We start from the raw sequence: 12865 nt of genomic DNA, 5'->3' as shown, positions 1-12865 counted from the left end.
CGGCCACCGTGACCGAATGCAGCCACCAGGGGCTTTTCATGCAGCCATGACAGCCTCCTGGGTGGTGATGGGGGGAGGCAAAGCATCAGCCCTGCCCACTCCTCCTTGTTGCTCCAGGAGAGAGGTGGGACACAGTGTTGAAGGAGCAAGGTGAGTTCTTGACCCACGTTGGGGGGATGGGGGCTGGGCAGCAGGTTCCAGCGGCAGGACTTCAGGAACCTGGCTATGCAGCCCTGGGCTCTGACAGCTGGGCAGTGAGTACTGACACCCCCCACCCCGGCTCTGGCCACACAGCCCTGGCCTCCAACTGCAGGGCTTCAGTCTCCGGCTCCTGGTTCCAGCTGTGGGGCAGCAGGCGCTGTCCCCAGCTGCCAGCCAGCTCCAAGCACGGGGCTTTAGGTGCCAACACATGGCTCTGGCCGTGCTGGTGCTGGCAGGTGCTGACCCCCTGCTCCGGCTGTTAGCTTCTGGCTCCCAGTTCTGGCCATGCAGTGCTGGGCGCTGGCCCTGAGCTCCAACCACACGGCCCCAGCCTCTGGTGCTGATCCCCTGCTCTAACTTCCCAGCAGCAGGTGCCAGCCCACAGCTCTGGCCGTGCGGCCCCTGGCACTGATCCCTTGGCCCAGCTGCATGGCATCAGGCTGCCCTGCACAGCAGCAGGCGCCTGCCCAGAGCTCTATTCCCACGTAGCGGCAGGTGCTGACTCCTGGCTCCAGCCACCCACCCCTGGGCTCCAGCACCCAGCTCTGGGCTCTGGCCTTACAGCAACAGGCACTGGCCTTGGGCGCTGACCCACAGCTCTGGCTGTGCGGCAGCAGGTTCTGATCCCTGCCTCCAGCCACACAGTTCCTGTCCCCAGCTCCAGGCTCTGGGTGAGGGCACTGACCCCGGCCCTGGCTGCATGGCAGCAGACACCAGGCCCTGGCTCTGGCCACGCAACGGTGGGGCTCATCACCCACCCCCATCGCCCCTGGGCCCTGCTGCCTCCCACAGCCCTGTATCCTTCAACACTGGACCCTGGTGCCTTCCTGGCCTCGCATCCATCCCCCTTTGCCCCAGGTCCCCACTGCCTCCCCTGGCCCCACATCCATCCCACCATCATCTCTGGCCCCTGCTTCCCCCCATCCAGGGCTTAATGGGTTCTGGGGCTTGCTGAGAAAAGTGATATTAACAAGCATGCAAGTATCACTTTTCAGAGGAGACTTACTAGCTATCTGTGAAAAGTGATACTTGTATGTTTGTTAATATCACCTTTCCTAGCCTCCCAGGTAAGTGTGCTGTGATATTAACAAATTTACAAATATCACTTTTCACAGCAAGCCCCAGGACCCATTAAGCCCTCGATAGGGGGTGGAGGGCTGAAGGGGGAAGCAGCATTATTTTTATTATTGAGTCTGCCAAAAAAACCCTACAAATACAATGATTTGGCTGTGTCTCTGTGCATTTTTAGTTGTTTTTTCTAAAGTTAATTATTTTAGGAAAAAGTGTCAGTGCGGCCACCAATGAGAGTTGGCGGCTGCATTCTGAGACCACCAAAAAATTTGTTGTGAGAACAACACTGCACTAACCTAACTCTCAAAATAATATGCAAATGATGCAATCAGCGCATCTGTGACCAGTGTGCTTTTGGAAACCCCATGCCGTCCCAGTTTTTTATTTAGCTGATAGATGCCTGTGCCTGGCTATCCCTGAGCTATTCCTACCTTCTTTTCTCCTAGCTTTTTTCTCCTCCATTATTTTATCCATGGGCACCATTGTGAAGTCCATATAAATCTAAACCTCTCCCTTCAGGACTAAATTTAGAGCAGCAGCAGGAGCAGTAAATGTTTCACCGTCCCTTCTTCCCAGTCCAGTGACATGACCAAGCAACTTACCCAATTGGCATGTCCTGACTGAGCAGTAAGGGGAAGGGAAGTGGGTTCAAAGCCCATGCCTTGTGCATATTCACACACAGCACTGCCTTCATGCAAGATTATTTGTTTTTAAATACATTATCAGCATGTTGTTGCTCAGTTTTTTGGCACTAAAAACAATTCAAATGTGTTAAATGTTTCTTGAATCCATTTCTGCAACAAAAAGCACAAGTTAAAACTTCATGTAGACAACAAGATAAGATGGATAAAAAGAGAAACCACAATTTTCAACTACAGAAAAAATATTTCAACGAGCTGAATCAGAGAGGGAGGAAGGGAGGGACTGGACAGATAAAAAAGGGTAAAATGCATGGTGTTTATCAACCTTATATTTATTGTTGTAAAACTTAACCTTTGTAATCATTACCATGTAATTAAACATCACAGCTAATTATAATCAGTTACCACAGTACTGCCTGCAATAATACACATCCTTTGTAAGAGCTTATTTTCATTTTTTTTTCTTATTTAACTTCACCATGCTTTGTTACTTTAAAAAACACAATTCCAAGAAGCTCAGGAGCTGATGACAACACACTCATGCATTATAATGAACTAATTTGTCTGGACATTTATTTCACCATCAGATGGTATCACTGCTGGAATTATTCCATCCACGTGATCATTTTAATTATTAATATTGAGCTATGTCAATAGTGTTTTCATTCAATCCAGACTTAGTAGTGTAATCTTGTCTTCCTTAAAACTGGAACATGATTAACAGTCAATCGCCTATTGATAATATGCTGTTTTCAAATGGGACTAATCTGTCATTGCATTACATGTTTCATTAATCAAGGCTGATCTCATAATAAGATCACAAACCACTAATGATTCGGATGGAGATAACGGCAAACTTCGAAGAAGGAAATTGTCCTTTGAAAGTGAAGTAGAGAAAGGTAATTAACTTCATGTCTTATATTAAATAGACAGCACTGGGACATTATTCACTGATATTTAAGAGAGGTATTCTTTTCACTGGGTATCATAGATACTTTACGGTTCCATTGCAGCAATTACTTGTGAGCTACTCAAGGTTTTGTTGCTCAGCAGGCAGGGAGTTCTATGCAGTGGCTCTCAAAATAATTACACACGAACACTGGATCAGTTTCACCTTACCCTGACTCCTCAGTCTCCACGACAGACCCCATTGCTTTATATGTGTAGATACTTAGACAATATTGTGTCCTAGAATATCCTATTAAAAATCTTTGGAGATTCTAGTCTGTTGAATTTTTATTAGTCGTATTAATTTTAGTCTCCCAACAAGCAGTGATTTTGTGCTTGATGCAGGCTAGTGTTTCTCAGTTCCTGTGATATCCCTGAAGTTATAGCATTTTGTTTGCAGTGTACAGTATATATACTCACCCTAGTGAATTTGTGCCTTAATTGGCAGTGTGGAAATGGGTCTCTTGGCAGGTCTTCAGGTGGCCTTTTCTATGCTTACATTAACATAAAAGGCCATTGGGAGTAATCAGAATGGAGGGGAGCATTTGGCCAAATATTAACTCATGATACCAGCATTAAGAGCTCATAAATACCAAGGGCATTGGTTAGGTACTCATGAAGGAAGCTAAATTAAGACTTGTATGCCTTTCTTTGGAGCTTGGTGAGTCCAATTCGTGTGTGTGTGTGTCTGTCCAATTATTTATTTGACAAATCAATGTTTCTGGTATTAGCCCCACTCTGCCTTTTATGTTCCACTGTTAAAGGCCAATCCTAAATGCAGGACAGCACTACTTTGAGAGCCAAAGACTTGCTGATGATAAATGAAGGATAGGTGGAGTGCTGGAAGAAGGAGGACTTTAGACCAGTGTGTTCCTGATTAGCAGAATAGCATTACCATTTCATCAAAGAAGCATCTTTGAGGCATGAAGCCACAAGTGACAACACATCTGGCAGGAAAATGCCCCCATGAAATATTCAGTCTGCTCATCATAAAGAATGTGTTGACAGAGGTGCCTTACCTCAATAACCTTCACATTTCTTATGAGAAAACCTACCCTGCCACCTAGACAATATGGAAGTGAATCGTCAGCCTGTGCCTCCTGTTCAGAATAGCCTGCTAAGATGCCAGGAGGGTGGCAAAAACTGTGTTTTGTTGCTCTCATGGGTAGTTCTTTCCTGCTAAATTATAAGTCTCACTGAACAGTTTTCTGATTGCTGGCATTCTTTCACATTACTTTTGACAGGATGTCATTTGCCACAGTTTTGTCAATGAAAATAGCATGCCATTGTGGGAGAACAGAAATGAATGGTAGCCTACCCCTCAATTCTGGTAATTATAATATGTTATCTGGCTGCCTGAGTCACACCAGAGAAAGAAACTCCACCTCCGGAGAAGAGGAGACAAGAGGAGAGAGGGTAACCAGTGAGTGTGTGTAGTTTTGATCCCAACGGCACACTTCTTCCCTGCCCTAGTCTATGCCAAAATTCTGCACGCGGCCATAGTTGAAACAGAGCACATGGAGTTGTTTTTCTGTAGCCTGTCACAGGGCCTGTGTTGTTCTGTGAAGAACCATGGCAGTTCCACTGATTTCAAGGCCTTCTGCACCTTTTTGAGGGTGTTAGAACAGAATTTGCCACATTCTAACTTAGACCACAATCGATAAACAGTTTGGGACAGACTCTGTGCAGCAGTTTAAGAGAGGTACGCCACAAAAGGCACAGCCCTTGGCTGAGAGACATATTTCTGGTCACAGTCGTGTTACTGTTTAGATAAAATGTTGTCTAAAGATAACTTTTAACAGTCATATTTTCGCTTCATAAATATAATCTCTAAAAACTAAGCAATCCGTGCATGCTGTTATGAAGCTTTGATGTTTTAAATCTCAGTAAAATCTTAATGACTTATACAGTCAGTTGTTCATGTTGCCTCTCTAGTGTGGTACTGAACTTACATTCGTGATCTTACAGAAGTGGAGCTCTTTTTAATAGACATATGGACCTCCTGCTAGTGCTTCCCATTCAGCTGTTGACCAACTGGTAAATTATACTGTTTAAAATTGCACTTTTTCCTCTTTGGTGTGAGCCTACAGTAGTTTGACATTTTCTCCCTTGTGGACTGCTAAACATGGATTTGTAATTCTCTCTCCCTTCAGTTCATGAAAGCCTGATTTGGACCTTGTTGCCCTGGTAACTCATTTTTCAATAGCATCATAGTTTCATCAGGGACTTAGACAATAACTCACAGCTCTTTATGATTTATCTGCAGTATGTACTTGCTTTCTTTCCTAGAAATGGGACAATTAATTCAGTCAAAGTAGTTTGTGATTTGCTGAACAAGCACTGTACTCTTGTGTGTGATACAAGACTATCTTACTCCACCCCAGATGCATTTCCAGCATATTCTAGATGAGTCACCACATATCTGATCGTAGCTTCTATGTATGGCTCTGTCATGGCTTATTCTTTAATGGCCAAACCCTGGTCCCAGAGAGCTTTGTGTTGCAGAGCTAGCCGCAGTTCTGTAGCCCAGCCTGTCTCTGTGGTTGCCAAGAGCAATTGGAATCCTGAGAGAGCCCTCTTTAGGGGTTGCCACATGTCCACTACCTGGCAGCTTTACCCTCATGCTTACCCAGCGGGATTCCATGACTCTTATCCCACCTCACCTTTTGGGAATAGTGTTGGGGATGGGGGTCCCCAGTGCATATGCAGAGCACCACCACAGCCATAGAAGCCAGTTACCACAGACGACTGACAGTCATCCACAGAGATTGTTACCAAGATTACTTGGGCCCAACAGTGCTACTGGCTGACAGCTCATAAGCAGAGCTGTCAGCCAGGGTGAAGTTTTCTCCCCAACCTAAACAGGTGAGAAGTAATGGGGTGGTACAGTGCCTTCACCTATGCTTTTGCCTCCCGGCCCACCCACAGGGGAACATTTTTTTCCTTTCTTCCCCATTTCCCCCTCTCTCTCCCATAACAGGCAGTAGGAGTTATCCCAAACTCATGGCCCACTGGGTGGGGAGAAGGGGAAAGGTAGTTAACCCTGAATTCAGAAGTGCTGTGGAGCCCCTCTACTCTGCCCATCTATGCTGGCCTGGCCATCTTCAGGGTCAATAAAGCCAGCATAAACCCCCATATGTGGCATAAAGGAAGTCAATGGCATTGAAGTCATGGTCAGAATTTAGCCCTGACAGAGTAAGTAGGGCTTTGAAAACACTTTTCTGGTGAGCTAGTCAGAGTTCCTCCATCATTACTCACCCTGGTGTCATATTTAATTTTTTGTTAACATTGGCATTGATGGTGTCTCTAAAACCTTCACCTCATTGGGTCTATTCCAGCATGTAATCATTCTTACCATGAAGAGATGTTCTCCATGTCAGCCTGGAATTCATTTTGTCCTTAGCTGTACACTATCAGATGCACACTGAAATACGATGAACCCAAGAGGCAATCAGATGTGAAAACTATCCATTCCAAGCAGATTACTTCAGGAAGAATGAGGTCAAACTCTACTAATGATCTTTCAAACTCCTTTGAGCAGGGCATGTAAAATCCATTAGCCACATCCAGGATAGTCGTGTTAAATACACCATCTTAGATTCAGTAACTTGAATGGAATGATGATGTCCTTGAAGGAAAGGATTGACTCTGGATTTTCATCAGTGTAAAAGGGATCAAAATCTGGCCCATGCTTCTAGTTTCTAGGGTAAACAGAATCTAGTGAGAGGGACATTGTTCTGTTAATACCCATTGATTCAGTGAAAATATTTGTTCTGTCGACGTATTTGCCAACTAGTCCAGGACAAGACATTTAACTCTTGACAGGGAATTTTTATTTTCTTGGATTTCATTTTAGGAGCCCACAAAAGAAAGTCCCTATGAATCCTATTGATTGCATTTGCCCGGCTTGAAAGCAAGAAGTGTGTTCCTCAAATCCTACATTTTGCAAGGAACCCCTGACAGCAAGTATATAATCATCAGACAGTCCATCACTGCAGTTGTCCATCTGCTCCTATTGCAGCCTGTCCCAGGGGAGCACAGTTCCTACAAGAGCCTTGTTTCCAAGGGTAACTCCTACTGAAGCAGTTTTCTCATGAAATGTGGCCTTCTGGAAATGGTATATGCGGTCATATGTACTGTCAGCTATCAGAGAAAAATGATCTTGTAGTGGAAGATAAACTCCTAGTATAAGAGACTGGAATTCTATCATTGGAGTAAGAGATCCTTTGGCCTTCACCCTGCATCATTTTCAATTACCCTGACATTGTCATCTAAATAACATTAAGATTGTGACAAAACCAGACAAAGCTCAGAAAATTCACAGATCAGGCTCTCACTCAATTCCTAACTCATGCCATTGTGCTAAAAATGGCACAAAAGAATAAGTTAAGGATTGAATATTTGCTTTAACTTTGAAGTTTCCGGCTTTGAATTTGACACACATTTACAGTCACTCAAAACTAGTCGCTCCTTTTTATTCAATTTAAAGAAAGGAAAATAAATCTTTATGGAAAGGTTATCTAGCCTGTATTATTTGCCTGCTGTCCCATTTGCCTGAGTAATACACTTAAGGTGCTATAAAAATAATTACACACACAAAAACTACATTAAAAGAGCATTATTAAGGTTGCAAAGTCAGGCATTCAAAAGTCAGGAAATGCCAGAATTAAGGCTCTCTGTGCAACTTTAATGCAGCCCCCTTATGCCTATACATTATGACACAATCTTTAATTCCATGATCACATACTATTTTTTCCAGAAGTCCCCTGCTTCATTCAATGCACAGAATGCATGGTGCTCACTTAGTAAGCAGCTATTCAATATTTTGTTTTCTCCTTGTTGTTGAATATGTGATTCTAGGCTTTATTAATGCAGTATCTAGGTGCTCAACAAGGTAAATTAGCTGCACAAAGCATTGTCTTTGGTGGAGTTCAAAGTGGATTCTTCTCTCACGTTCAAGACACTTTTCTAGGAGTTCTTATATGTGTGTACAGATGTCAGTGTGTTCTTCTTTTCTGCTATGGCATGTTTGCTTTGGCAAACACAGAAGAGTCTAGCAATGCATTCTTGAAATGGCCAGGCTTTGGCTTAGTCTTCCCTCTTCTAATATATTGTTCCAAACCCAAGCAGTCCATTCTGGGAATGCTTTATCTTCATTTCTCATTAATTTTGTCTGAGACCTTGTTAGGTGCAACATCTCAGAAGAGCGCAGCCACTTAGGAAGGTAGATAACAGGTCAAGGTCGCATCATATAAATGGGTCATAAAAACAGCATTGTTGTAAAATTCACCTATGAATGAATCTACAATGATTTCAGGGGTCTTCACAACACTCATATTTTATTTCAATTAAAATCTGGAATCACTTTTAGTTTTCCAAAATTTGAAGCTATGTCTGTGGAATGACTTCAGCACCATTCATTAGATACAGTGAACTTTAGCACTGCCTTCATTGTGGCCAAAGACTGTCACTGTAACTTTCCATCATTTAAAGAAAAGTAATTTCAGTACAACAAAATCCCACATTAAAATAACACTATGAAATGCTTTAAGCCAACAAAAACAGAGTGTGCCAGTCTGTCCTTAATTCTCACTCTGCTGAGTATAGTGTGGAACATATGGGATATAAAATTACCCACTGTTCAGAGACCTATGCAGTATTCAAGTGCATTGAAGTTGGTTAAGGACAGAGTATGAGGCTTGATTCTGAATTTCACAGCTTTTGTCAGCTTGTTTCAGAGCCATAGAGCCAAATGTTCTGCCTAGCCATAACCAGTTTTCCATTTTTGCACTCACAATTTAGGTCTTTTGTATGTCTAAGAACCAAACTGTGCCCACAATCAGATACTTATACATCTAAATTACCTAATTAGTGATCAGAATTGGTTTGGTAGAAAAACTACACATGTTTGCATCTGCAAATTTTGTATGCAAAAGTGGAGGCCATCATTTAAAAATATGGCCCCTAAGTTTGTGTATACATATTCTACTTCCATTGGAAAATAAATCTACTGAAGCACTCAGAAACAATTATGTCTTCCGTAATAATGCTTTGCCCCGCCATAGTGTTTTCCATCTGAGGATTTCAAAATTAATGTGTTAAAACTGAACAGCCCTGTGAACTGCATTGTCATCTCTGCACATTGTGCTTGGCCACCTGTGGATGGAAGATGCTATAGCTGTATTGTGTAATAGTACAATTATTTCTGGGAAAATAGATGCTGAGGGTATGACTACACTGCAACTGCAGCTCTAGGACCCTGAGCGGTGGGAGGGCCCAAGAGCTTGATGTGTAGCCCTAGCCTGGATGTCTACACTGCAGTGAAACATCCCCTTAGCCTGAGTCCTGTGAGCCTGAGTCAGCTGGCACAGGCCAGCCGGAGGTGTCTAATTGCAGTGTAGACATACTGAGAGTTAAGACACTTACCTAAATCAGAACAGAGATGGGAACAGGAACCAGATCCTGTAACATACAGTCTAGGATTTGGCCTTTAAAATAACGTAATCCGAAGGATCCCAAATTACTGCTTATAACTTTCCTTTGATGATTTCTTATTGTTTAATATTAAGAGCCTACCAAGTAAAGACGTATTTTAATCATAGCATAAAATTTGGATTGAATCATCTTGCCCTGAGTCATTCTGATCTGGAAGAAAAGACAATCTTTCATCCTCACATTCACCAGTACTCAGCTTCTGCTATCCCCTCTGATGTGGGACCCAGTGGCACCACGCACAATAGCGAACACTACTCCAGGGTTTAAGTGTTTGTACGATCTGACCAAACTTAGCTGGGCATATGGAATTGATCTCTTCTCCACTTGCTATTCCATCAGTGACTATACAAATCCATAGTCAACATAATACAACATGCAACTTTCCCTTATGGTCATAAACTTGTCTCATTAACTACGAAGCAGACAACACACAAAGGGGAGTAGTGCTTACAAGTCCTATATGGTTCTATGAATATTACATAGTATTCATGTTCTTTTTGGTACTGCTGAGTGAAAAGAAGTGATGACAGTAGTCTGGAATAAAACTTCCCTGGTTTCCTTTGGCCTGCTCCTGGTCTGTGCTAAAGAATCATTCACGTATCATGACTATATAGGGATGGAGGATATGCATGTCTTTTGTGCAGAAAAGTGCAAATTGTGCATCAACAGACTGATTTTTGCAAACATATGGCAGGAGGGGGTGTGGTAAGGAACTGAAGCGGTGATCAGGTGAGCTCACCTCATGTAAGATGGTAAGGCCCGAAGTGCATTTGGGCAGCTTTAGACATTACAGGGATTGTACATTTTAATTTGGACATTTTTACAAAATGTATTTGTTCAAACCATTTTTGTAACTGTTTGATAGAGAGTTTACTCAAAGTGGCAACTGTCATTTGCAGGCTTTTCACTTAACTATGTGCTATTTTTGGTGTGTGATTAGTCACTGAAGACCTATTATTATTTCTGCTTTCTGACGAGATGGCTGACATTTTTAAACAGGAGACTCCTGTTCACTAGCACCTTTGTTTGCATATGAATATGGATAATCATACAGAAACTATGGACAACTTGAAGAAACACTCACTGAAACACCAAGTAAAGATATTACCCTTGTAACTGGAGACTTAAATGCAAAAGTTGGAGCTGCAAGATCTCATAAAGAAGTAATGGGAAACTGTGGTCTGGGTTCGCAAAATGAGAGCGGAAGGCAGGTAGTTCTGCTGCTCTAATCTCCTGTTGCTCTAATCTCCTGGTCATTAAAGACCATTTTCACTCAGCAGCTGGAGGTCACCTGACAGTATGGCAAAGAACCAAAATCACCTTTGGAATAAATATAACAATGCTGGAAATCGAATGGAAAATGGACAAAGACTTTCATGAGTACAGACTGGGTCAGCCCATCAGCTGTTAGCCTCAAATATAAATTTCAACTTTAAAGATACCATGTTCGACAGGTCTACTACATTTGGACTTGTCCAGAATCAATGAAAATTATGGGTTTGAGGAATTGGCACAGATGAAAGAGGAGAATAACCCCAAAAAATTTTGGAATAAAATGAAAACTGTTATGTTTAAAAGGCCAACCACAGATTCCAAAAAGTCGGTGTCGGACTACACCATGGTTAACTGAGAAGGTGTTTGAATTGGCAGAAAAATGATGCAGAGTAAAAGAGAAGGATTGGAAAGGGAAGAATGTAGGAGAGAATATGCAAAGGCAGACTAGACAAGAGCAAATATATAAGGGAAAAATGCATGGAACTTGAGAAGTGTAAAGAGAGTAATAATATAAAAGATAGATTCACAGTGGTCAGACTTCTTACCAAAAGCTTTTCACTGTGATCAAACTTAATAATAAATCATGATGGCAGACTCCTGACTGAGGGTGATGATACTAAACACAGGTGAAGAGATTACTGTGCCAATCTGTATGCCTCACCGGAGCCACTCATAATACAGGCTGGCAGAAAAGAGAATACAGGTTTGGAGCTGTCAGTCTTGTGAGAGAGAGAATGAAGCCTGGGAAAAGAAAAAAGAAAAAGCCTGGGAAAAAAAGCACCCGGGGATAGATAACAGGCCTGCAGAATTGTTAGAAGTGATTGGTGAACACGGTATTGATTTTAGGTGGAAAATTTGTAATGGCGTACAAATTACTAGAAATTAGGCAGAGGGCTGAACGAAGGGCACTTTTCTGTTCTTGCCAAAGAAGGGAGACATAACCACGTGTAGTAATTATTGTACCATCTCCCTGATTTCACACATGAGCAAAGTTCTGGTTTCCGTAATCCAAGATTGCACGATAGAAGTAGAACTACCACCATCACAAGCGGGTTTCAGAGGTTTTGAAATATGATGCTGGCAAAGGTTCTCGTGTACCGCATGGATGGACAAAAAAGGAATACCTATGTTAAAAATATTATTGTAGAGAAGCAGACTCTGATGTTGGAAATGAACAGATGAAATATATGTACTGTGATCACACTAGGCAAAGAGATAGAATTAACCTAGAGAATGATATGGAAGAAACGGTGATGGGGTTGTCATAGTAGGAAACAATCAATGAGGAAATGGATGGTATGCAGCAGATCACTGGAAGGTCAGCTGCTGAGTGCTGAAAATTAGCAACGGATTGTGGAGCCTTCCAAAAATTCTGCCATCATCTCCAATATTTAGACCTGAATAAATGGATTTATCTATACAGAAACCAGCCATCCTACCAACATTCCTGCAAACAAAATTCCCTTCGTGTGAAGATATGTGACTATCAACTAAAAGGGGAACAATGATGTTTGAACCAAACCGTCATTGGGAATATGAATGAAAATGTGTAGACTGTTTTACAGCATTCAGTCAGGAATGTGCCATGCCTCAGGAGTGACTTTCCTGGTGGTGTTTAAAATGATGTGGCAGGATTTTATAAAGGGGGCTAGAAAATGTCATGTCCAGTGATGAGGTTTGTAGTTATACAAGCAAGGTTAATGATAAGAATAATCTGTCTCATGATGTGTGGTGTAAATTGTTTTCTGCAAGGGTTAGGAAGGTAGTAACCTCACTTCCCACACAAAATTGAATTTGTCTAGACACACTAAGGTTTTTACTTGGAGGTGGGAGAAAGGAATTAGAGTTTTGCCTTCTTCTGAAGCAACAGACTAGATAGCTGGTTCAATTCTGTAAACCACAGTCTAGTTAACCAAATTCCACTAATAATAAAAAAGCACCTGTTGCTCCCCATGTCATATACTACTATCCCACTTTTATTAGTATCAACATTTGCAATAGTATTGAGATAAAGAAATCCCATTTCACATAGGCTGCCATTCATTGAACTGAGCCAAACTTTATTACTACTGAATTAGCATGACAAAAAATAAAAGAAAAATATGTTTGATCTCTGGTAATTGTCACATCTGGAAGACTCAGAAACCTACTGGAATAAGAAGTCATTTCAAAGGCCTGATCATGTCCCCAGTTCTTCTTGCCCATCTCCCTGAGACGGAGGATACAGTCCTTTC

At 42.2% G+C, this 12865-nt stretch overlaps 1 protein-coding gene across 4 annotated transcripts in view; it reads left to right on the top strand.

Annotated features, from left to right (window-relative positions):
- KCNH7 (potassium voltage-gated channel subfamily H member 7) overlaps window positions 1–12865 on the top strand; it is a 341749-nt gene that overhangs the window by 316373 nt on the left and 12511 nt on the right. For all 4 annotated transcript variants that reach the window (XM_084642910.1, XM_084642908.1, XM_084642909.1 and 1 more), the window contains one exon: window positions 2713–2812. In XM_084642910.1, coding sequence (XP_084499036.1) covers window positions 2713–2812 — 100 coding nt within the window. The remainder of the gene's footprint in view (window positions 1–2712; window positions 2813–12865) is intronic.

The sequence above is a fragment of the Lepidochelys olivacea genome, assembly GCF_965140295.1.
Source record: "Lepidochelys olivacea isolate rLepOli2 genome assembly, chromosome: 11".
Taxonomy (NCBI): domain Eukaryota; kingdom Metazoa; phylum Chordata; order Testudines; family Cheloniidae; genus Lepidochelys; species Lepidochelys olivacea.
This window is presented reverse-complemented; position numbering and strand designations above follow the sequence as displayed.